The sequence below is a fragment of the Ochotona princeps genome, chromosome 8, assembly GCF_030435755.1.
Source record: "Ochotona princeps isolate mOchPri1 chromosome 8, mOchPri1.hap1, whole genome shotgun sequence".
In the NCBI taxonomy this organism is placed as follows: domain Eukaryota; kingdom Metazoa; phylum Chordata; class Mammalia; order Lagomorpha; family Ochotonidae; genus Ochotona; species Ochotona princeps.
Window position 1 is genome coordinate 10996369 of NC_080839.1, and position 24761 is coordinate 11021129.

Genomic DNA, 24761 nt, shown 5'->3' on the forward strand with positions numbered 1-24761 from the left:
TTTAAGAACAAAAATTCAGAATGCTATCATTTCATTTATCCTCTTTTGGATAAAACTTTTAGCTGGTTACAGACTGATTCATTTGCCTTCCAGCAATCCATGTATCTCTGGTAGAGACTGGTCTAATTAAAAATTTGTACTTTGTATTTATCAAACATTGTTACTATTATTTTTAATTCATGTTTACACCAATATTTGGTGATAGTGATAGTACTATGATAGGCTAGTGATGGTACTATGATGCCCACCACACCAGAGCAACCTGCTCTAAGTCATTCAGGGAGAAGAATTTGGAGCTCCCAGACAGCCTTCGTTACTTCCATGCCATCTACTCTGTGCATACGCATCCTCCCCTGGGGATGAAATTTCAAGATGAAGAGCATCTGGAAACCATAGAGGGAGGTCTCTGTAAACCAGACTTTCGGATGGAGAAAACCTGAAGCAATGGATGGTGGAACTCCCTGAGGCAGCCTGGATGTCACAGAAAGGGTCTGTAAAGAAAGGAAGATCTGCTTGCAAAGAAGAAATGCAGATCTAGTGCAAAACTTCTCTTTCCAGTGTTTATAACCACCACAAACAATGACCAATGAAAATGCACAGGCCCCCAAACGCATGAACCAGACAGTTTTCATCTAACCCGTATGAACTGAATGATCTTGTCCTTCACCAAGTCCAATTTGCTCTTCATTGAGTGTGATGTGTCAATGAGGACATAGACGCACTCATGATGTGCTTTTCCAAAGAGGCGTTGACTTCCGTTCTGCAGCCATGTAATCCTAAGCAGGAAATAGACTGAAAGTGAACAGAGGTCATGGGCAACAAGAGCCACTTGCTGAGAACTTACAGACACATCTACAGAGTACATGGCTGTGGGGTAGGGTTTACTGTCCAATTTTCTGTGTGGGATTTTTTCACATTGAAGTGCTTCTGTAGCAAATCCTACGTTTAAGTTTATACTCTTATCACCCCCTCATTCCATGATTTAACTTCAATCCAGAAGTCAGAAAACGAGTATGTCATAAAAATAAATCCAATGTGATGGCCAAACTCAACAGCGAAATAAATAACTGGTATCTTGAAGCCTTCAGATATGACTTCAGATATGACTTCAGACTATTTGCTCTGTGTACAGTCAGTCTGGTAGACCCAGCATATTCCTAAAGCCTCAAGTAAGCTTGGGGATGGCAACACATAATCCCTGAACCTTATGATAACCTAGCGACAGTTGGGACTGCTTCCCCCATCCATCTCAGGTGCCCGTCACAGGATGTCAATGAAACATCTGGTTACAGCAGAAGCCTGGGAGACAGAGGTGGGGAAAAGAGGACCAAAAATAATCTATTTAAATTTGAGTTCAGAGTTTAGCAAGGCTAAGGAAATTAGACTTTACTGGGAGAAAATACTGAAGAAGAGGTTACAGCATAGAAGGAGCGGGAAGGGATAGAAAATAAGAGATGGAGAAACAACATGCTCCAGAGACTACAGAAGCGTGCCCTATAGAGTCTGAGTGTTGACCAAGGCATGCATGTGAAGAAGATACTGAAGCCAAACACCAATCCACCAAAAGGAGGAAGATGGATCAAATGCCTCCGAGTTTACACAAAGTTCATCACCCAATCAGCCAGTGGGGGAACACCTCGTTAACTTATAGGGCATCAAGGAGAGTTCTCAAGAGGTCATGGCCTTAGTAATAGAATCAAACTAACCTTGAACTAAAGGCTACTTTGGACTCATCCTAGAGAGTTCAAATTGTCTCCAATTGTACCACAGAATATATATATATATATATTTTAAACTGAATAAAATTCACTACTCAATAATATAAAATTTAAAATATCTGGCATCCACTCTGGTCTGACCATGAAGTGCATGTATCAGAACTGGGCCTCCTCAGTGGCTAAGATGGGGCAGTAGACGGCATACTCAGATGCACACGGAGGATATGGCAGTCCATTTGGGGCCTGCAGAGGACATCTGGTACCATAGCAGAGGACATCTGGTACCATAGCAGAGGAAAGAGGACAGATTAAATTGGTCAACTACCCCAGCCCAGTGTTGACAGCAAATATTTGGGCAAATGGAGGCTCTGGAATAGACTGTGTCAGCAAATCGATCAACAGTGGAAGAATTTCCTCATCTTTGGATTGACAAGATCAACAGCATTTCAGAACTATCAAAACCACCTGAGTGGAACCCTTGGTGCATGTTCTACATCCGGGACCCTAGGATGACCTTGGGTGGCTATTCCCCATCCGCAGGTACTGAGGCAGCTGGTAGTCTGGGTGTGGCTTCTCCCATTATTTCTCCCTTTACTGCAGATACAGGAAGAAGAAAAAGAAAAATCTGGAAATAATGGTCTCACTCACTTTCCACTAATCCTTGGCCCTCCCACCCCAATCAACTAGGTAAACATCACCAAAAACAAAAGCTCCTTGCTTCAGATTGGCTCAGCTCTGGCTGTGGTGCCATTTGGGGAGTGATCCAGGGGATGAAAGATTTTTCTCTCTGTTTCTCCTTCTCTCCATAAATCTGATCTGCCCTTCCAATAAAAATAAATCCTAAATATATATATATATGTGTAACTGAATCATGGAGCTAGTGCTGTGATGCAATCAGTTAAGCTGCTGCCTGTGATGCCAGCAACACACAAGGGTGACACCAATTCAAGTTCCAGCCGTTCTACTTCTGATCCAGCTCCCTGCTAACGTACCTGGGGAAGCAGCAAAAAATGGCCCAAGTACTTGGCTTCCTGCGGAGACCCAGATGGAGTTCCAGGCTCTGAGGTTGACCTGGACTAAGCCCAGTCCTAACTGTTACAGCCATCTGAGGAGTGAACCAGCAGATAGATAATCTGTTTTGCTCTCATTCTCTCTTTTTAATTCTGCCTTTCAAATAAATGAATAAATTTTCACACAAATTTATAAATGTGTACCCAACTTAAGCAATAATCATATTAGCTGTAGAAAAGTTCCCAAACTAGAATAAGCATTTGTCTTTTTTTTTCTTTAAGATTTATTTATATTTATTAGAAGGGCAGGTTTTCAGAGAGAGGGAGAGACAGAGAGAAAGATCTTCCATCTGCTGGTTCACCCCTCCAAATGGCCACAATGGCCAAAGCTGAGCCAATCCAAAGCCAGGAGTATCCTCTCAGTCTCCCATATGAGTTCAGGGTTCCAAGGCATTGGGTCAGCCTCTGCTTTCCCAGGCCACAAGCAGGTAGGTGGATGGAAAGTGGAGCAGCTGGGACATGAAGTGGCACCCATATGGCATCCTAGCACTTATTAAGAGGTGAATTTGAAAATTAGGCCATTGTGTTGGGCCCAAAAAGCATTTTTCTTAAGGAAGTTAAACCCAGGACCCAGGGTAATCATTCAGTTGACTAGTCCTCCCAACCAGTATGGAAGATCTCTCTGTCTCTTCTTCTCTGTATATCTGCTTTTCGATAAAAAAAAAGATTAAAAATTTAAACCAAAGTAAGCAGAGAGAAGATAATAACAATGCACATAATAATGCTAAACAATGCTATATAAAGCTCTTTTAAAAAATTAATTGGTGAAACCAGAAGTTCCTTGTTTGCCAAGATCAATAAAATGGATGACCTCTAGTCAGACAAGAACAATAAAAGGACATTAGTTACCAGTATCAGTTCTATGTGCATGTAAAGAAACTAAATGCATAGCTAAAAACCTTCCTACCAAAATAGTAAGTCTAGACAAAGATAACCTGAGTAGTGAATTCTAACAAACATCTAAGCAGAGAGCTGCCAATTCTCCACAGTGACTTCCAGAATACACCAGAGGAGAGAAAACTTCCTTATGATCCTTAAGAGCCTGTGGGGGGGCCAGGCGGCGTGGCCTAGCGGCTAAAGTCCTCGCCTTGAACGCCCCGGGATCAGATATGGGCGCCGGTTCTAATCCCGGCAGCTCCACTTCCCATCCAGCTCCCTGCTTGTGGCCTGGGAAAGCAGTCGAGGACGGCCCAATGCATTGGGACCCTGCACCTGTGTGGGAGACCTGGAAGAGGTTCCAGGTTCCCGGCATCGGATCGGCGCGCACCGGCCCGTTGCGGCTCACTTGGGGAGTGAATCATCGGACGGAAGATCTTCCTCTCTGTCTCTCCTCCTCTCTGTATATCTGACTTTGTAATAAAAATAAATATTTTTAAAAAAAAAGAATAATTCTGTTGTTTAAAAAAAAAAAAGAGGATGTGGGAAGTGAGGGGCAAAAGGCCTCAATAGCTGCCAGGTGGGACACTTCGCATGCAGCAGCCTCTCTCCCAGATCCAAACTGCCCTCCCTGCGACAGCAGGAAGATTCCAGATCAAGATGACTTGTTTTGAGTTAACTCATCACTGCTTGGGTTTTGAGAGGTGGGATCTGTGTGTAGCTTGTGGTTTATAACACAACAGAAGGAGGGCAGACATCTCTCATTTTCTAATGGCTGTTGTAGTCTGGTACTGATTTAAGCCCATTAAATTTAGTAACTGATCTAATGCATAGGACAAATTCATGAATGGTATTACTATTCCCACTTTATAATGAGTAGATGTTCAATGACATTAACTCACTTGTCAAAGGCCGCACAGCAAGTGGCAGAGCTGGGATCAGAATCTAGTGCTATGTGATCTCACAGCCATGCTTGATCATAGGCTTGATTTTCATTACCTAAAACTCTCCTCTGGCCTCTAAGAGGTAAAGGCAGGTCATCCACATGAGGCTGCCCTTGAGGTTACAGCAAACATTTGCTGGAATCATGGACATTATCACGTAAAAAATTGGGGAGCCAGGAGGACTGAGAGGTCACACAAAATTATTAGCTGACTTTCAAGCCACACATATTAATTAGTTGTATTTGAATATTTCACAGCTTTGTAACAGTTGCCTGGAAATGTAATATTCAAGGATAATGAGGACAGATGTAATGCGGTCTACACTACACTTCTGACCCACAAAACACGCAGAAGTATTTCCTGGCCTCCTACACGGAAGTGTTACTAACAACAAAAACCTAACTTTGCTTTTTTTTTTTTTTAAGAATCCTCACTGTTTTCAGGGCAGCCCTGAATCTGAATCCAAACATCTCCTTTGCTGCTAATTAGGCCATCAGCTAATCATCAGACGCTAACCTTGAGTTAACAATGATTATCTGCTGTTTCTCTGGATTGAGCTTTTACTAAGCGATCCGGTAGATTTACACTTCAAGCAAGACTGGATGCTTGTACTGCCCTGTAAATAGACCAACCTCCTCTGGATGTTAGCCAGAACTGTGTGAATCCTCTCACTGTACCACTTGAACTTCTCCTTCGTAATGTTGACATGGACCAAGCTTCCATCCTTCCAAGGAGCATGAACAAACCTATTGCAATATTTTGCATGAACTGTCTTCTTCTTAGTTTCCTAAGGAAAGGACAAAAAACAGAAACCACTTATATAAGTTTCCAGACAGCATCATCTATGCCTTATTTATCCAGCTATTGGCACTCACTCATGCAGTGACTATTTTTTGTAAGATTTATGTATTTATGAGAAAGGCAGAGAGAGAGAGGGAAAATATCTCCCATCTGTTAGCCCACTCCCAAGATGGTCAGGCTAAGCCACAGCCAGGAGCTTAACCCCGGTCTCCCACATGGGTGGCAGGGGCCCATTTTTTTTTTGCTTCCTCAGATCACTAGCAGAGAGCTGAATCTGAAGTGAAGCAACCAGGACACAGCTCAATGAACAGGGCACAGAATCAGTGCCCATATGCAATGCTGGGGTCTTAGGCAATGGCTTTACCCACTCTGTCACAAAGCTGATTCCCCAAGCAATAAACCACTTAGTCATTAGTTGAAACAGGCAGTTCTGGAAAACAAGACAAGGTTCACAGCAAACTGGAAGGGCACAGAGACTACTCTGGAGGAAGTGAGATTTGAGCTTCACATGAACCCTCTTGCCATTGCTACTCTCCACTGCAGATGCAGCCAAGTAGCCAAGAGAACTGTCTCACAAAGTAGCACTCTCTACTGGGACATACAGCATGGGTCCCAGGACCAAATCTCCCCACAAGGCAAGCTCTCACCAGCTCTGTCACCATCACTCAATCCAACCAATATTCCTCAAGCACAGCTCCAGGCCACGAACTCTTCTTCCTGGTACTAGAACACAATCCAAAAATAAGTACCCAAATACCTGTTTCATGGAGCTCTCATTATGGGGAAGAGTTAATTAATAAGCAAACCATGGCACAGGTGATCATATGATGACAAATGTTCTGAAGAAAAATAAGGAAAGAAGGAGATTATAGAACTAGAAAATGTGAGACATAAAAGAGGTATGGGATAAGGAGGGACAAGTTAAAAGCTAGATGGGAACACCTTACAAGGAGTTAAAGTATAGCAGAGATTTGAAAGAATGAAGAATGTGAAGATCTGGAGGAAGTCTGACAATACAGCAAGTACAAAAGCCTGAGCTAAGAGTTTGTTGTTTGTGGACTGTTCAGATATTCAGTAAAGCTGACATATTGTGATCAAGGGAAGAAAGAACCAGAGGAAGCTGGAAAAGAAAAACAGGAGGAGGAAGGCCAGTATGCAGATCATGTAAAATGAGGATGACTGATGGAAATGACTTGGCCTTTACCCTAAGCAAAAAAAGAACCATCCACAAACTTTAATGAGAAATGGCACCTCTAATCCACGGCTTTACAAGATGACTCTGATTACACTGTTGAAAACAGGCTGCCAAAGGTGAAGGGCACATCAAGGTATCACGAAGTCATCTGGGGCATGGACAAGGGGTAAGAATGGCGAGAAGTAGCCAGCGTATGCATGACAGGCAGCTCTATTATGGAGAAAGAACTCACAGGGTTTAATAAGAAAATATATGGATGTGAGAGAAAAGAAAGGAGTTGGGAATGACTTGGGTGTTTCTTTAGCCCAGGAAGTCAAAGAACGGAGTTACCACAAAAAAAGGCGGAGGGGGGGGATAGGAGGAAGAAGACAATGAGAGAGAAGTTTTGAGTAGGGAAGGCTAATGTCTGAACTGTTGGATTTGAGATGCCTACTAGCCATGTCAGGTCACGAGGTGGAGATCAGGAAAAGATTCAGGATTCAGTGGTGGGATATGCACTTGGAAACAACTTAAACACACAGGACATTAAATACACACACACAGGATGGGACAAGGTCATTCAGGGAAGGTGTACAGATAGAGGAGAGGTCTCAGCATTGTACACTCCACCCAAGCATTTACAGGTTGGGGCCACAGCAAAGAAGCAATAAGGAAGAATGAGAAGGAACAGCCAGCAAAGTAGGAGGAAAATCAGGACCACACCTATTCCACAAACAAAAGAATTCTGAGAAAGTGATCAACTGAATCAAATGTTGACAGACTACGTCAAGTCAGAACAAGTAGACCAAGAAGTGACTCTCGGATTCAGCACTGCAGGTGTTCCTGAAGAGGCAGTTTTAGTGCAGAGATGGTGACTGTGGCCTGTGGCAGTGGGTTCAAGCGAGCTTAGGAAGAGAACTGAAGAACTGGGGAAAGGGTACATCTAAAACTGTCTTGAGGAGCTGAATTCTAAAGAGGAGCAGAGGGATGGGGCAAATGAGGCAGCACCAGAGGCAGCTATGGGAACCACATTTTAAGATGAGAGAAGTAACAGCAAGTTTGTGTGCTGATAGAGAATTTCTAAAAGCAATTACAAGACTGATAAGAAGTTGGGAAGGTAGAAAGAAGACATGAAAGGGAGATATGAGTGTTATGTGTGGAGGGGATGGCCTTTAACAGGGGCCATGATGATTTAGGAATGAGAGGATTGAAGCAGAGCACACTGGAGGGTGTAGGTGTGTGGTGAAGATGTTCCATGACATGGGAAGCAAACTCACTTGCTGAGAGCTAGAGGGGAGGAAAAGGTGCTGGTCATTTGATGAGCAAGGAGAAGGCAGATATCTTAGAACTGAGAGGCTGGGTGGACTGCTGGACAGCACAAGAGACCCACTGAGGGAGGTTTAAGATAAGTCAGAGCACTAGCAGGGTCATTCACAAAGGACTGAAATCACAGGGTTGTGGAAAGAATGATACAGTCTGCTGATGCAGCAAGAGGGAGGGAAAACAGTTAAGAAACAGCAAAGAGGAAGAAAGAGGCTGCTCTCCACCTCCAGACCCGTAGGACCAAGGGGAAGAGGAGAGAAACCAGTCCCCACTCTAGAGTGATGAAACTTCTACAACCCCAGCAAGGTGAGAGTTCAGGAACCTGGTGCTGACTGATGGGAACAGGGAGGCATGATAAAACCAGTCCTGTGCTACCAAGGTAGGCACAAAGGAGAACCATGGCCCCACCTTACTGCAAAGATGAAGACATTCTCAGGAGCATCATCCCAAAGGGTTCTCTCTGTTTTCAACTGCTCACGTGGCGTTTCTTGCATGTGTCTTAAACACACCTAACTGGAAAAGCACCAGATCCCAAGCTACACGAAGGTAAGTTTTTAACTGGGTGGCAGCAGGTTAGAGTGTGAAAGTACTGTGTAAGCACTTGCAAACCCTGCCTCCAACCTGTCACAAGATGCACCACAAGTGACTTATCTAAGTACTGGACACTTGACACCATCCAGTCTACAAATTAGGAGAGTAGGGCTCAAAGAAGTGAAATTATTATTTTATAATTACTAATTAGTGGAAGCAACACACTCATTTCTGGTCACCCTACCCTATCAAAAGTGCCTGGTAGCTACTGGAGTTTCAGGAATTATCTGTCAGAAGAATAAACCTTGAGACAAGGCTGGTTTTGCATCATAGCAGTAAACCTCTATACATACAATGTGACTTTAGGAGTGCCCAAAATACCAAGGTAATAGATTCTGCCTGAAATCTGCTCATTGGAAATGAGTATTTGTCTTCTGCTTCCACCAGCTCATCCATCTGAGACTCCGTATAGCAGGATCTAATTAATTATTTATTTCTCATTGTAAAAGGGTTTCCTGGATGTGGTGTAAACCAGTTCTTTTCGCTGTAACATGTAGGGGGCCCAACCCAGTTGGAGTCCGGAGGAACCCTAAATAACATTCCAATTTCAAAGCCTCATTTTCCCCTTCCTTGACACACATCACCATTTTAGGTATAAATTCAGTTTCAGGTACATAGTAAACATGTGTCTCTTTTTCACCAATTATTTGTGAAAGAAGATAGAGGTACTATGTAATTCTCGGTGTGTATAATATTATTCTTTAGCACACGAGATTGCAGGTAAAAAAATCCCTTTTATAAGCCAAATTCTTCAAACCTGCCTTGCAAATTTTCATTTAAAACTGTCAAGAAAGAGTCAGGAGGCAATCAGTATTTAAGCCAGCTCAGTATTACCCCCCATTGTTATAAGCCCATGGTAAGTTATGTCTATATCAACAAGGATTAATATTTTTTAAACATCCAAGGTCTAATGTATTTTTAGAAGGAAAATTCAGTTATGTGTGATATCCTGTACATTACTGAATAATGCCTACAAAACTAGAAAACCATGTTGGGGGAGGGAGGTAGGGAGGAAACTCACAAATGAGATTTTCCCTGCCTTGCAGCAATTATTTCATATCCAAGCGTGAATCAGGAAACAAGTCTTGCGTCAATTCTACATTTTTCTAATTCAATTTTTTATAGCTTCTTCCTTGCATTTTGTCATAAGTATTCGGTGGTAAGGAAGCAAGAACTCATCCCCTTGAAGGAAAAAACCCTGCCTGGTCAGGCAGCCTCAGAACATGCTGAAGAGACTGGAGTTTCAAACAACTCGGTAATGATCTTGACATTGAATTGCAGCCTTTGAAAAGAAATAAAATAACCCTGTATTGGAGGAAAGCCTTCGTATCCTTTCCCAGGTGTCTCCACTGAGTTGCAGTAAGCTGCATGTCTACTTTGAGGCTCGCATTTTAGCTTTCACCCCTAAGATTAATCTCCCTTTGTTTTACAAACCTGGAATATTCCTTTCATCCTAACTTTATGTTTCATATTGTGATGCTTCTTGGTCTTCCTGTACTACGCATTTATTCTGGCTTCTAGATTGCTGCTTCCTGGACATGAGTGTCTCTTACAGGGTGCCTGAACCAACAGCTGCTTCACTACCTGGGGACTCTTACTGGTTATGGTTTGGACAGGATTTGTCCTCACTAAATCTCATATTGAGGCTGGATCCCCAATGTGGTGGTGCTGGGAAGTGGCATCTTAGAAAGTGATTAAGTTGTTCAGAGGGGGAAATCACTGCTTTTCTCTCAGGACAAAATTAGTTACTGCTAAGAGTGAGTGGTTATAAAATGGATACCCTTCCTATCTGCTCCCCCGTCACACAAGCTCCCAAACACCCCTCTTGCTTTTCCACTTCCTACCACAGCACCAGGCCTGCACCAGAAGTGAAGATGATACTACCATGATTTTGGACATTCAGAACTGTAAATTAATGATCTCTGTAAATTGCTCAGCCTCAAGTGTTTTTATAGTAACCCAAAATAGACTAAGAGATTATGGATGCAAAGTCTCGGGCCACGATAACTTTCAGGACTTATCGCTAAAGTGCTTTGTTCTCCCACTGGGAGGCAAAGCCTGGCGCTTTGAGATCCTTAAGACCCATTTGGCACAGTGGAACTACAATTGCCAAGTTTCCAATATACACCTATCTAGTGCTATTGGAAAATCTGATTTGGTATACAGGACACGTTACGATAACCTAGGAACCCAAAAGGGTACTAGTTCGTATCCCAGCTGCCTCACTTCCCATCCAGCTCCTGGCTTGAGGCCTAAGACACAGAGGAAGCTCCTGGCTTTGATCAGCTCAGCTCCAGCTGTTGTGGCCACTTGACGAGTGAACAACAGAAGGAAGATCGTTCTCTTTGCATCTCCTTCTCTCTGTATATGTCTGTCTTTTCAATTAAATATATATATATTATATTATATTATATTATATTATATTATATTATATTATATTATATATGTAATAAATCTTAACAAAAAAAGATAATGAAAATACAAGGGGAGCATAGAAAATGCCTGCTTTGAGCATACTAACTAGCAGTTTTTCTTTTCCACTCAACACAAGGAGATAAAAAGCTTCTCTTCTGATATAATAGTAACTGTGGGCTTTTTTTTTTTTATTGGAGAGGCAGATATTTAGGAGAAGGAGAGACAGAGAGAAAGATCTTCCATCTGCTGGTTCACTCCCTAAGTGGCCACAATGGCCAGAGCTGAGCCGATCGAAATCCAGGGGCCAGGAGCCAGGAGCTTCTTCTGGTCTCCCACATGGGTCCAGGATCCCAAGGTCTTGGGCCATCCTCCATTGCTTTCCCAGGCATGGGAAGTGGAGCAGCTGGGACATGAACTGGTGTCCACATGGGATCCCGGCAGATTCAAGGCAAGGATTTAGCCACTAGGTTATCATGCCAGGCCCCAATTGTGAACTTTCAACTTTTAACTGAATTTCTACAAGCTCATCTCCCAACTTATGCATAATTCCCATACCTGTAGAAAGCATTTCCAGATTTGTCCTGCACTCCCACAGGTTTCCTTTTAGAGAAGAGTAAGGTGGGAAATACCTTCCACCTTTCCTCATGTAAACCCAGGCTAGTTTGCCTCTCTGTTGCCCTTCAACCAAGGTCCAGCCTTTGGCTTCTCACCCACCCAGGGCATCAAGAAAGGGCCACAGTCCCACATACCGCACTGGTCTGCACGGATTCATTTTCCGGTTTGGCTTTTATGTCAACAACTCCATCTGCATGACGAAAGGAGCAGTCGGCAAGTACGTCATAAAGTGATAACTTCTGGGATTTCAGGCCGTATTTCTGCAGCCACTTCTTGGAGTCCCAGTTGTCCTCTGGATTTGATTCATTCCCAACAGATGCTGCTCGCGACTCTGGAAGCACAGGTCATCAGTCATTTCCATTGCATGAGCCATGTTAATTCCACCTCCCACTTCTTATTTACAGACTGGAACATACTGTTTGTCAGGCCACATGAACCATGTTTTATTTCAGGAAACATTTTCCAAAACAGGATCAACAACAAACTAGTTCAAAACACTAGAGAACAGGAATCTGTTTCTTTTCATCCTGCTCCTTCCTGTACTTAAAGTGACTGGCCTCATGACTGAGTGGGTGCTAACAACCAATTTCGTGTGGTAGACAGCATTCCACTTGGGACCAGAGGTTTTGGGTTCAAGTTTTGGCTCCAACATGTTAGGGCAAATTGCTGAGACCTTGGTCAATCATTTCATTTGACTTGGCTGAGTTTAGGAAGAATACTTCACCTACAGGTAGAAGGTAGAATCTGCTTGGCCTTCCTGGGGCTTAGTACAGCATAACAGTGAGAAAAGTAGGCTGACAGGGCCCTAGAGTGAGGGTGAAAGAGAAGTAGGGGCATGGAGACTGTGCAGAAGTTCAGCCAACCCCCAAGCCTGGCAGGCTGCCTCCCAGGAATCTCCCTTATCACTCTGGTGAGGGAGACCTGTTGTTAAGGGAAATTTGACACAAAGCATGACAGCAACCTCACTTCTTACACAAAAGAAGAATCTTCATGTGGACAACTCTAGTGTGCAAGGCAAGATTTATTTACGAAAGGAAGAGGGCTCCTGCCATAGTGATAGGACGGGATTCCAAAGGAGGAAAAGACTTGAGGAAATCAGAGAGAGAGAGAGAGAGAGAGAGAGTGCTCCTGCCAACGAGGGGGGAAAGAGACTACTCCAAGGAAGGAAAGAACCCAGGAAATGCCTACCTGATGCCCCTCAACCAAGATCCAGCCTTTGGCTTCTCAGAAAATGATGGAATGATGCCTTTCACAATGGGCAGCGATGTTACACCTTGTATAGAACCAAAGAACATCAGAAGGGAGGGACTAGTGGCTTCTTCCTCTCATCCCAATGATAAGCTAAAAACTCAGGCACCATCCATTTGACAGTAACCCAGAGATGGGAGGATTAGTATGGGTTATGTCTCTTTGCTTTTGTTATAACCACTCTAAGAGATGGGAACTAATGCACTGATTTTGTCCTTTGGTCCTCCCTCAAGGGGAGAATATGCTCTTGGAAGGGGTAAGAAATGGGGAGAATAATGATTTTATTTTAAAAGGTGAGGTAGTCAGCTAGTTCAGGGTCACAAGCTTGGAAGCCACTCCGCACCACCACCTAGGTGTTTCCTCTTGCCCACTGTGACTCTCATCTATCATCTGAGAGGGGGCGGTAATGCACTGTTGTGTAACCACTCCCCTCACAGGCCCCTATAAAGGCTCATCACAAGGAAGGGCTTGCTTTTTTGGTTGTGTGCTCCCATTGCTTTGGCACTCTTGGCTTCCCCAGTACTTCTGAGGACAGAGAGCCCCTGAGCTTAGCCCCTATGCTTACTGCTTGGGTGGGACAATGAAGATAGCAATATTACAATGCTTCGTACTTTTGGTTTGTGTGTTGTTGGGAGTTCCAAAAGAGGTGTGGCCTAGCAGTGGTGGAGTGTGGGCAGGGGGGCTGAGGAGGGGTGAATGTCTGCAGCTTTGTAAGTGTGTCCAGGTTATTCATTGCATGTTTCTTAGATAACTTATATTGTTGGGGAAACTGGGACATATGTCTTTAGCTTAATGTATGGACTTCAGGGTTAAGACCATTTGTTCCTCTTGGGGTTTCAGTTGATTGGACTGCCATATGGACTTGTGATTTGCTATTTCTAGTGGGCCCTGTTATCACCAAGCTTGGTTAATAAAGACTCCTTAATAAACCTTAGACATGTCTGGCATGATCTCGCTCGCACACCGTAACAGTAACTGAACCAGCGACCAGAACCCTACTATCCCATCTGACTCCTCTCACTGTGAGCCTGGCTCTCAGCTGTGCTGTCTCAGAAACCTCACAACAGCCCCTGTGTCCAAAGCTACAGCTGTAATAACTTACCTGAGGTTCACGGGGAAAATATAACTCAGAATACTGATTACTCAAATATTTTCAGCTTTAGGTACATTGTTTTGATGTTTTTTATTATTATTATTATCATCATCAATTTGAAAGGCAGAGACAAAAACCGAGATCTTCCATCCACTGGTTCTTTCACCAATTGCCTGCAACAGTTAGGGCTGAACCAGGCCAAAGGTGGAGCTGGGAACTCAATGCAAGGGAGATCTGGATTGAGTTCGTGGCTCCTAGTTTAGACTTGGCCAAGCCCAAGCCACTGCAGACATTTGAAGCATGAACCAGCAGGTGGGAGCTGTCAGTGGTTTTTCTTTCATTCTCTTACTCAAGCAACTTGAAAAACAAACAAAACCTGATGTCTGACTCGATCCATTACATTTTGTTTTAAATGGTTTACGAATGTGGTTCAATGATTTGTCAAAGCTCCCCAGGTGAACCAAGCATTACTATACCTGGCATGAGGTACAGCAAGCTTCTACAGTTATCACTAGGTTACCCCATAAGTGATGCTGCTACCGGATCCAGTCCAGGTGAAATCACATTGTTAATGTTGTGGGGTAGGCAGCTAGTCCAGGGTCGTAACCTTGGAAGCCACAACTTGCCCACCCACATAATCCTTTCTGCCCACCTGTGACTCTCACCTATCATCACCTGGAGCCTGAGAGGCGGTGGCAGTATTGCATTGTTGTGAACCACTCCCCTTGCAAGTCCCCATAAAGGCTCATGATAGGTAGGGGCTCACTTTTGGTCTTACGCTTTCATTGTTCTGGCACTCCAACTCTTGGCCTCCCCAGTACCTGCTTGCTCTTTGGCTTCCCACTAGCAGACTCTGAGGACAGGTAGCCCCTGAGCATGGCCCCTGTATGTCTGTGTTCCTCACTCTTCTTTTCACTGCTTGGGTGGGACAGTAAAGATGCAAATGCTAAGATGCTTTGTATTTCTAGTTTGTTTGCTCTCAAGAATTCCAGGAGAGGTGAGGCCTAGCAGTAATGCAATGTGGGGAGAAAAGCCAGGAAAAGGTGAATGTCTGCAGTTTTGTAAGTTTGTCCAGGTTGTTTGCTGCATGTTTCTTATCATAACGTGTATAACTGGGGAAGCTGGAAAAGTGTCTCCAGTTTAATGGACGGGTTTCACGGTAATGAGCATTCGTTCCTCTCAGGGTTTCCATTCAGACTGGATTGCCACAGTGACTTTTTACTTGCTAACTTCTAGTGGGCCCTGTTATCGTCAAGCTTGGTTAACAGACTCCTTAATACATTCCAGACTGGCATGATCTCTCCTATACCCTGCAACATTAATTAGAAAGTAACACTATCAGAAAACATATATTATCCAGATTTGCCCATCACTACACTTAAACAGATACATAATTAGAATAGCATTTAATTAAATAAAAACATGTTTCTTGATAGCATGCAAAGGATATATCCATTAATGCTTCGTGTGTAACATATCCTAGAATTTTAATAGGACACTTCAAAGGACTGGTACTCTGAAACCTCTTTGGAATGTTAAAACAACTACACCTCAAAAACCCCATTCTGATTCCCAACAGTTGGTTTTCACATGAACCACAAAGTCTTTCAAACGCTGTGCCAAATGTCCAATCGTGTGTGTGTGTGTGTGTGTGTGTGTGTGTAAGAGAGAGAGAGAGAGAAAGAGAGAATGTACGAGAGTTCTTTAATTGGCTACTTCACTCCCCAAATGCCCTCAATAGTCAAGTCCCGTCCAAGCTGAAGCTGGAAGCCTGGAACTAGTTCTCCCGTGTACGTGACAGGGACCTAAGTGCTTGAGCCATCACCTGCTGCTTCCCAGGGTGTACAGGAACAGAAGTGGTGCTGGAATTGACAAGGGATGCAACTGACTGGGGATTGGAGGGGGGACTCCAATCAGAGGCTTCCCTTAAGTTCCCCCAGGCTCTCCCGCATCACCTGAAGCATCAGAAAGATGACAAGGCCACTTTTGGCAGGGAGATCACCCCTTTCGTGTAACCGTTTTTTCTTAAGTTATTGTTAATTGCATTAGGAGTCTTTGTCCTCTCTTTAAGGCAATTTCTTTTCTTTTTACTGAAGAACAGATATAAAAGGAATAAAATTTTTCACTTAGTTATTTCCATAGCAATACACAATCACTTCCCCCTACTCTTTTTTTCCAGTTGCCTACTTCCAGAAAGCCCCTTATGAAGTAACAATTGTCTAGAAACACATTTAAGCCTATCTTAGCAAGGGTTTTAAAGAGCCAGGGGCTAACACTGGACTCCCAGCACCTTCCCCCTGGACCAGGCAGTGCAGTTCCAGAGGGCAGGATTCAAGCTTCTAATTAGCATCTGAAAAGGGGGTATCAAGTGAAACCTCCAAAGCAACTTGAACTTCATGGAAGGCTGGAAGGGCAGCCAAGCAATCAAACAACAAAAAGCCCAGGTGCTCTGGAGCTGAAGAAAGGAGAGAAAGCTTTTCACTGTCTGTGCTAATTACACCAATTAGTGGCTGAGCCACATTTTCCCCAGGAGGGGCCAGGAAGAGCTACATCCATTCATTAGCATCACTCACTCAGGGGTCCTTGCCATTCCCCTACAGTTATCTTAATTAAAAGTGTTACTTGAATTCTCACCTATAGAGCCTTCAGTTATTGTAGAGGTGTGAGCTCACAGCTAGTGCTGATTAGGCGGCTTTTTTACTTCACTTGACAGATTGCTAAAGATTTTCTATCAGTGATGGAGAAAAACAGCAGAGCAGAGCCGTGCTACAGAATTAACTTGCTATTCATTAACTCTGGCCTGCTAATCAATCTCACCATGTTTTTTTTTTCTTCTTCTTCTTCTTTTTTCCCTCCCCACACCCAAAGAATAAAACCTAATGGCCAACTCTTTTAAACCACCACCCTAGCCAGGGCCATAAGTCAAATGTCAGTGCTGGAGTAGTTCAGCACAGTGCACGTGCCTCTCATCCACAAGGCCCTAAGGTTCAACTCCCCAGGAGCTCTGAAACGCTGCCTCTTTACAATACTCTGAATGCCTGAGATACTCTCAGGCTAGCTGTCCTTCTCAGTTTGCTTCAAGTTTCCTTGTCCTTTCATGAATACAAACCAACCTCTCTCTTTCTCTCTCTCAAGATTTATTTATTTTTATTGGAAAGTCAGATATACACAGAGGAGGAGAGACAGAAAGGAACATCTTCTACCCGATGACTCACTCCCCAAGTGACCACAATGGCCGGGGCTACGCCGATCCGAAGCCAGGAGCCAGGAACCTCCTCCAGGTCTCCCATGCGGGTGTAGGGTCCCAAGACTTTGGACCATCCTCAACTGCTTTCCTAGGCCACAAGCAGGGAGCCAGATGGGAAGCAGGGCCGCCAGGATTACAACCAGCACCCAACTGGGATCCTGACACCTTCAAGGCGAGGACTTTAGCCACTAGGCTATCATGCTGGCCCACAGACCAACCTCTTTACTGAAATTAACGCACACAGCCAGATCCCAGAGTCTTGCTCACAAGATTGAGGAGATTTCATCTCCCCCTATGGATAGCATCCTGATGTTCAATCTTGTCTTGAGGGCTTTTCCAGGAACTCTAGACACATACCCACCTGCCTGAAAGCTCACTTCCCTGTCAACAAAATTCCCTAAGGAATATGTGGTTTCCTGAGGAGGATAATGTGCTCTACAATCAAACAGGGACCCGCATGCAGGCTGAGCATGCGCCTCTCAACCCCAGCTTCAATGTGTAAGAACCTTTACCCTTCATTCCAGGGTGGGGAATGTCCAAACTGTGAAAACACCTGCTGGTCCTGCCAAAGCAACCACAGATGGGACTCGAAATTCAATAAATCAACAATAAGCTATTTTTAAGTTGATAATTCTGTATGGCCCATGGATGATGTTATAAATCTCCAAATGGCCCTTGGTAGGGAAAAAAAAAAAGGTTTCCCACCCCTGCTTAATTCCATGCAGAGCCTGGGAACTCAATGATAGCAGCCTGGCTCAGTTCCATGCCCTGTGCTTTGCAGTGAATAACTACTTTCTTTCACTACCTTGGGATGAGTGATGGTTTTGTTGGGTATTGGGCAGGCAGCCCCAGGCTTAAGTTCTACAACTGCTCCACCCATGACTTCCCCACACTCCCTGAAAGGTAAAAAAAAATGTCAAGTCTATTTGTCACAGGAGGTTCCACCACATTGCTTCCGCTACCACTACTTACAGGGTTGCTTAGGCAAATAGCTTCAGAGAGGCAAAAATAGCCTCCAAGGGTCCTCTATGACTATTCCATTCCATGGGAATGGGCAGGCGGGTTCACCCCAAGCAGGATTCCCAAATAACTTAAAGTTGGTTTGCTTCAGAACAAACAGAACATTTCCAAGGGCTTGTACTTAACAGAGAAGAGCTTCGCCTAACATTGTCTAAAACCCCTGTTATCACAAAGCACCATAAAGACACTGAACAAACTCTTTTTCCTCCAGTAGGAAACTGGGTATTAAGCTAATTTGCATAAATTAGTTGAAAAAGAAGGTAGAGGAAGACTAGCAGGAGGGAGGGGAACAGAATTGAGGACAGCTGGCAAGAGAGGTAGGCAGGAAGCAACTGCCAGCAAAAGCAGCCCAGGCCCTTCCTTGCTAGTGGGAAGGGTGAGGTTTCAGCCACCTGAGCCCATTAGATGGCAGCTGCAGAGCTCCCTGAAGGTGATAAGTCCATCTGATCTGAGACCCAAAGGACAGGTGGTGACAGTGTAGTGTGAGACAACAGCCTGCCTCTAGGCTCTTGGATGAGGGTACTTCCAGAGTCAATGGAAAATGCAACTCAAAGATTTAGTTCTGGGCAAAACGAAAACTTTTGAGATCATACAAAGGAGGGGTTTTCAAAAAGAACATACAAATTGAGTTGCAAAACTTAAAAAAAAAGCTTTGAATCGATTTGTATTTCAAAATTCTCTGCACGAGAGTCTATCTTTTCACTCATTTTCTGCAAACTTTTTGAAGCGCCCTAAGACACCTTGTTGTCCTTGCTGACCTGTGAGCGCACACTTGCTAAAGCAGGGCTGGCTGGGCACTACAGGGGAGCTCACCAATATTCTATAAAATCAGTTCATGGTAGAGAGAGAGCACCACAGGGTCCACCCTCATGAGGGCTGAAGCCTCAAGAGATGCAGGGATGACCCTGAAGTCCCAAATCTGTGACTGAGTCTAAACGGACAGTTTCAGAATTTGCTCTGAGAGGACTATTACACAGCCTTGGGGGAAGCCCATTAGGGTGAGTGACCACTAAGTTCAAAGAGAATGAGAGACGGTTCTCATGAATTCTAAGCTCTTTCTCTGTGGAATGTTTTTAAATGATTTTTACTTCCTTCTTGTAATACAAAATCTCCGTTGTCATGAAAGTTTTTTTTAAAGCTTACTTACCTGATTTATCCGTAAATCCGTGAAAATTATCCTGACTCTGAGTGTCCCTAATTTTTGCAATTCCTTCAGGGTGCAGGTGGGAGGAAAATACAAAAAAAAGAAGCAAAAAAAAAAAAAAATCATAGAAACAAAGAACATCAGGCACCAATAAAGAAAGGATGAGCTAGCTGGTGCCATACTGAGGGCATGGTTCCAAATCTCTCTCACTTTTCTTCTTCCTCCTAATTTTACATGAAAGGAGCTTAAAAATGTGACTTTCCAAGCCTGGCGTGATAGCCTAGTGGTTAAAGTCCTCGCCTTGCACACGCCGGGAACCTATATGGTCGCAGGTTCTAATCCCGGCGACCCTGCTTCCCATTCAGCTCCCTGCTTGTGGCCTGGGAAGACAGTCGAGGACGGCCCGCTTTGGGACCCTGCACCCATGCACCCATGCACCCGCGTGGGAGACCTGGAGGAGGTTCCTGGCTCCTGGCTTCAGATCAGCTCAGCTCCAGCCATTTCGGTCTCTTGGGTAGTAAATTATGGGATGGAAGATCTTCCTCTCTGTCTCTCCTCCTTTCTGTATATCCACCTTTCCAATAAAAATAAATAAATTTTTAAAAAATGTCATTTTCCATGTCGGCTTTGAGTGAGGCAGCTGCACGAAGGATTCTTAAACTCCAATACCTACGGCAGGAAAGTAGGACTAAGGAATTATAGTCAAGGCAGTAACAAACCTCATGAGAACTGAGAGGTGTATAGACTCTACTACAAGAATTTCAAAAGCCATATTTTAAAGTGTCTACGTCTAAATGGACATTTAAAATACACTGAAAATCATGGAGGATCTGTCATGTTAGCAACAAATTGTATCTCAGCTAAATATTTCTTTAAAAATAGGTATGACATGGCAAGATACATAGGGAACCAGCTCGAGATGTTTGCTACAAAGTGGAGCAGTCAAAATTAAGAACTGGGAAAACGATGAATAGAGTTTTCAGACTCAGGCTGAGAAACCTGAAATACACATTGTAAAGCAGTGAAGTTTAGGTTATTGGTCTTTCAAATGTTCAGTTGTAAGAGTTCTCCATATTTCTTGCATCTTCAGCCTTAGCAGAATCTTTTAAAGATTTATTTGTTTTTATTGGAAAGGCAGATTTACAGATAAAAGGAGAGACAGAACAAAGATCTTTCATCTGCTGATTCACTCCCCAAGTGGCTGCAATGGCCAGAGCTGAGCTGATCTGAAGCCAGGAGCCAGGAGCTTCTTCTAGGTCTCCCACGGGGGTTCAGGATCCCAAGGCTTTGGGCCGTCCTCCACTGCTTTCCCAGGCCACAAGCAGGGAGCTGGATGGGAAGTGGAGCAGCAGGGATTAGAACCAGCGAACCCTAATTTATCTACTTTGTTTTTCATTTGTTTTCTGTTTTCCAGCTGTGATAGTTAAGAAACCTCTGACCAAAGTCATGTATATTTGTACCCACGTTTCCTCCTAAAAATTCTGTAGTTTTAGCTGTTAGATTAAGGCCTTTGATACATTTTGAGTTAAACTTTTGTTTATGATATGAGATAGGACTTCAGTTTCAGCAACATTGTTTTGTTTTGTTTTGTTTTTTTGCATATAGATGTCCAGTTGTTCCAGGATGATTTACTGAAAGTTTATTCTTTCTCCCATTGAATGTCTTGGCTTCTTGTTGGAAATCAGTTGACAACAGCTGCAGGTTTACTTCTGGATCCTCAATTCCTCATTACAAAACAATCAACTATTTTTATCTACTTGAAAAAGAGAAAGAATTTTCTATCTGCTGATTAACTTTCCAAATGCCTGCAACAGCCATGCTGGGCCAAGGCCAGGAGTCAGGCACTCTATGGAGGTCTCCTACAGGGTGACAAATGCAACAGCCAGGCTGAGCCAAGGCCAGGAGTCAGGCGCTCTATGGAGGTCTCCTACAGGGGGACAAGAACCCCAACCCCTGAGCCATCTTCTGCTCTTTGCAAGGTTGCTGTAGCAGGAAGCAGGATCAGGATAGCTGCTTAGGACTCGAACCAACACTTGGATACAGGATGCAGGAATACCACATGACAGTGACCACTGAAATATAAAGCCTACCTCCTAAGCTTTCAGTTGTGTTCCACTGACTCACACTTCTCTCATATGCCAGTACTTCACTCTTCACTAGCATAGCCTTGCGTGGAATAGATATGATGTATGTCCTCCAATTTTGGTGGGTTTTTTTCTCAAGTCTGTTTTTGTCTATTCTATTTCTTATACTTCCACATAAGTTTAGAATCAGCTTGCCAGTTTTCTGACAAAAAGTCTGCTGCAACTGTATAGCAATAGTATTGCATCTGTACATCAATTTGGGAGATATGCCTTGCATTAACAATATTGAGTATTCACAAACATGAATATCTTTGCATTTATTTAGATCTGATTAATTTATTTCAATGATGCTCTGTAAGTTTTGGTCAATTAAAGTCTGGCATTTATTTTGATATTTATTTCTAATATTTTAATTGTTTTTGTGATAGCACAGATTAAATTATTTCCTTAATTTTGTTTTCAGGTTGTTCATTGCTACTATGCCAAAATATAACTGATTTCTGTGCGCTCATTCAGCTTGCAACAATATTGAACTCATAATTAACTGCAGTAGTTTTTTTGTGTGTGTGTGGTTTCTTTATAATTTCTATAAGCACGGTTTTATTATGTGTAAATTGTTTCTTTTTACTTTCCAATATGAATACTTTATTATTTTTTCTCAATATTTTATTTATTGAGCCTGGCGTGATAGTGTAATGGCTGAAGTCCTCGCCTTGAATGTGCCATGATCTTATACGGGCGCCAGTTCTAATCCCAGCCGCCCCATTTCCCATCTAGCTCTGCTTGTGGCCTGGGAAAGCAGTCGAGGACAGCCCAAGGCCTTGGGACCCTGCACCCTCATGGGAGACCCAAAAGAGGCTCCTGGCTCCTGGCTTTGGATCAGTTCAGCTTCAGCTGTTGTAGCCGTTTGGGAAGTGAACCATCGGATTGAAGATCTTCCTCTCTGTCTCTCCTCCTCTCTGTATATCTGTCCTTACAATTAAAAAAAGAAAAGAAAAGAAATTATTAGCATTGGGCCAACATGGTAGCCTAGTGGCTGAAGTCCTCACATTGCATGCACTGGGATCCCATATGGGTACCAGTTCGTGTCCTGGTAGCCCCACATCCCAACCAGCTCCCTGCTTGTGGCCTAGGAAAGCAGTTGAGGACAGCCCAAAGCCTTGGGACCCTGCACCAGCATGGGAGACCCAGAAGAAGTTCCTAGCTCCTGGCTTCAGACTGGTTTAGCTCCAGCTATTGTAGTTATTTGGGGAGTGAACCAATGGACAGAAAATCTTTCTCTCTCTGTAAATATGCCTTTCCAATAAAAATAAACAATAAAAAGATGATTTTGTCTAAAATTACCATAACCATTTCAACTTTTTGTTACTGTTTTATAGTATAATTTTCCATCCTTTACTTTCATTCTATTTAAACCTTCCTATCACAGCTTTTTTTCTTGTAACCAAAATAAAGTTAGAGCACATTTTAAAAAGTCTATATATACATAATATGATAAATAACATGGTAGATTTTGTCTGACTTTTGGTTACCTGTTTTTTTTTTTCTTTAATGATTTATTTAGGTTTATTGGAAAGTCAGATTCACAGAGAGGAGGAGAGACAAAGAGAAAGATCTTCCATCCGCTGGTTCACTCCTCAAGTGGCCACAACAGCCAGAGCTGACCTGATCCAAAGCCATGGATCAGGAGCTTCTTCCAGATCTCCTATGTGGGTACAGGGTCCCAAGGCTTGGGGCCATCCTCTACTGCTTGCCCAGGCCACAAGCAGGGAGGTGGATAGGAAATGCAGCAGTAGGGACAGGAAATAGGACCCATGTGGGATCCCTGTGCATGCAAGGCAAGGACTTTAGCCACTAGGCTACCGCACTGGGCTCCGCTACGTGTTTTCTAATGTTTTCTATCTTATGTTCCATGGCTCCACTATTACCATCTTTTGTGTTAAGTAGATATTTTCTAGTTGATCACTTGAATTCACTTGTCGTTTCGTTCACTATTTTCTCGCATTGTTTTCTTTGTGGATGCCTTACAGAGCATAATTAACATGTTCACCGCCACAATCCAATTCAGATGCATGTCAGCCTATTTTCATAGCACACAACAACACTGAATGCATACCACAGCTCTATTCCCAGCTCCCTCCACTGTGCTGTTAGTTTCACTTTTACACATGTATGTCTACCAGCACAGATTTAAGTTATTGCCTCATGAAGCTGACTTTTAAACACTATGGGAGACACAGTTATAAACAAAAAAATCAATTATACTGTATTCTGTACTTATCTATCTAGTTTTCTTTCTGGGTACACTTTATTTCTTCACATGGATTGAAATTATTCTCTAACATCCTTTCTCTTCATCCTGAAGGATTTCCTTTAATATTTTTTGTGGGACATTTTTGCTAGAAATGATTTCCATTTTTGCTTATATTAATTCTTCCTTCCTGCTTGAAGAAGAATAGTTTTGGTGGATATTCTTGGATTCTAGTCACATCTCTGCTTTTTTTCAACAGCTTAATTATGATTACGATTTCATGTGGATCTCTAAGTTTATCCTACTTGGGAGTCGAGTGAGCTTTTTGGATGATTAATGTTTTCATCAAACGTAGGAAGTTCCCTGCCATTATAAAATTTCTTCAAATATTTTTTCTGCTTCTAATTTCTCCCTCTATTTTCCCTCCATTCCTTCCTCTTAGCCTTCTGGGATTCCCACGGTTCGTATGCTGCTGGCTGCTGCTGACGTTGTAAAGGTCTCTAGAGCTCGGATACTTTATTCATTTGTCTTTATACACCAGTAGGATGATCTCTACCGATCTATCTACAAACTCTTTGGTTCAGTCTTCTGCTTGCTCTGATCTGGTGTGAACTCATCTAGTGAGTTTTTATGTGCACTTTTCAACTCCAGAGTTTATATTCAGTTATTAAAACTCTTTCCTGACTTTATTCTCTATTTGGTAAGACACTGTTCTTAAAGTTTCTTAATTCTCTAGACATAGCTTCCTTTAGGTATTTGACATATTTAAAACGGTTTATCTGGGCATAAGCATTTGACCCAGCCAATGCTATTTGAGATTTTCCCATTTCACAACAGAGAACCTCAGTTTAATTCCCAGCGCTGGTTGCTGACCAGGTTTCCCTTAGTGTAGGTTTTACGAGGCAGCAGTGAGATGATTGGGCTGCTGACATTCATGTGGGAGCGCAGGCTAGAAAGTAATTGTGAGCTTTTGGGGGTGAATCAGTGCTTGCCTTCTCTCTCCCTCTTTTTGACCCTCTTAAATCATTTTTTTGTTTACTTTTTAAATGAATGAGTTATCAGACCTGGCGTAGTAGCCTAGTGGCTAAACTCTTCACCTCACGAGCACCGGAATCCCATATGGGCACTGGTTCATGTCCCTGCTGCT

General features: G+C 43.2%; 1 protein-coding gene across 8 annotated transcripts in view; it reads right to left on the reverse strand.

Annotated features, from left to right (window-relative positions):
* Positions 1 to 24761, reverse strand: part of VWA3B (von Willebrand factor A domain containing 3B) — a 222942-nt gene that overhangs the window by 116261 nt on the left and 81920 nt on the right. For all 8 annotated transcript variants that reach the window (XM_058667564.1, XM_058667561.1, XM_058667560.1 and 5 more), the window contains exons 9-11: positions 11662 to 11858; positions 5241 to 5395; positions 638 to 776 (exon numbers count right to left, since the gene is read on the reverse strand). In XM_058667564.1, the coding sequence (XP_058523547.1) occupies positions 638 to 776; positions 5241 to 5395; positions 11662 to 11858 (491 nt within the window). The remainder of the gene's footprint in view (positions 1 to 637; positions 777 to 5240; positions 5396 to 11661; positions 11859 to 24761) is intronic.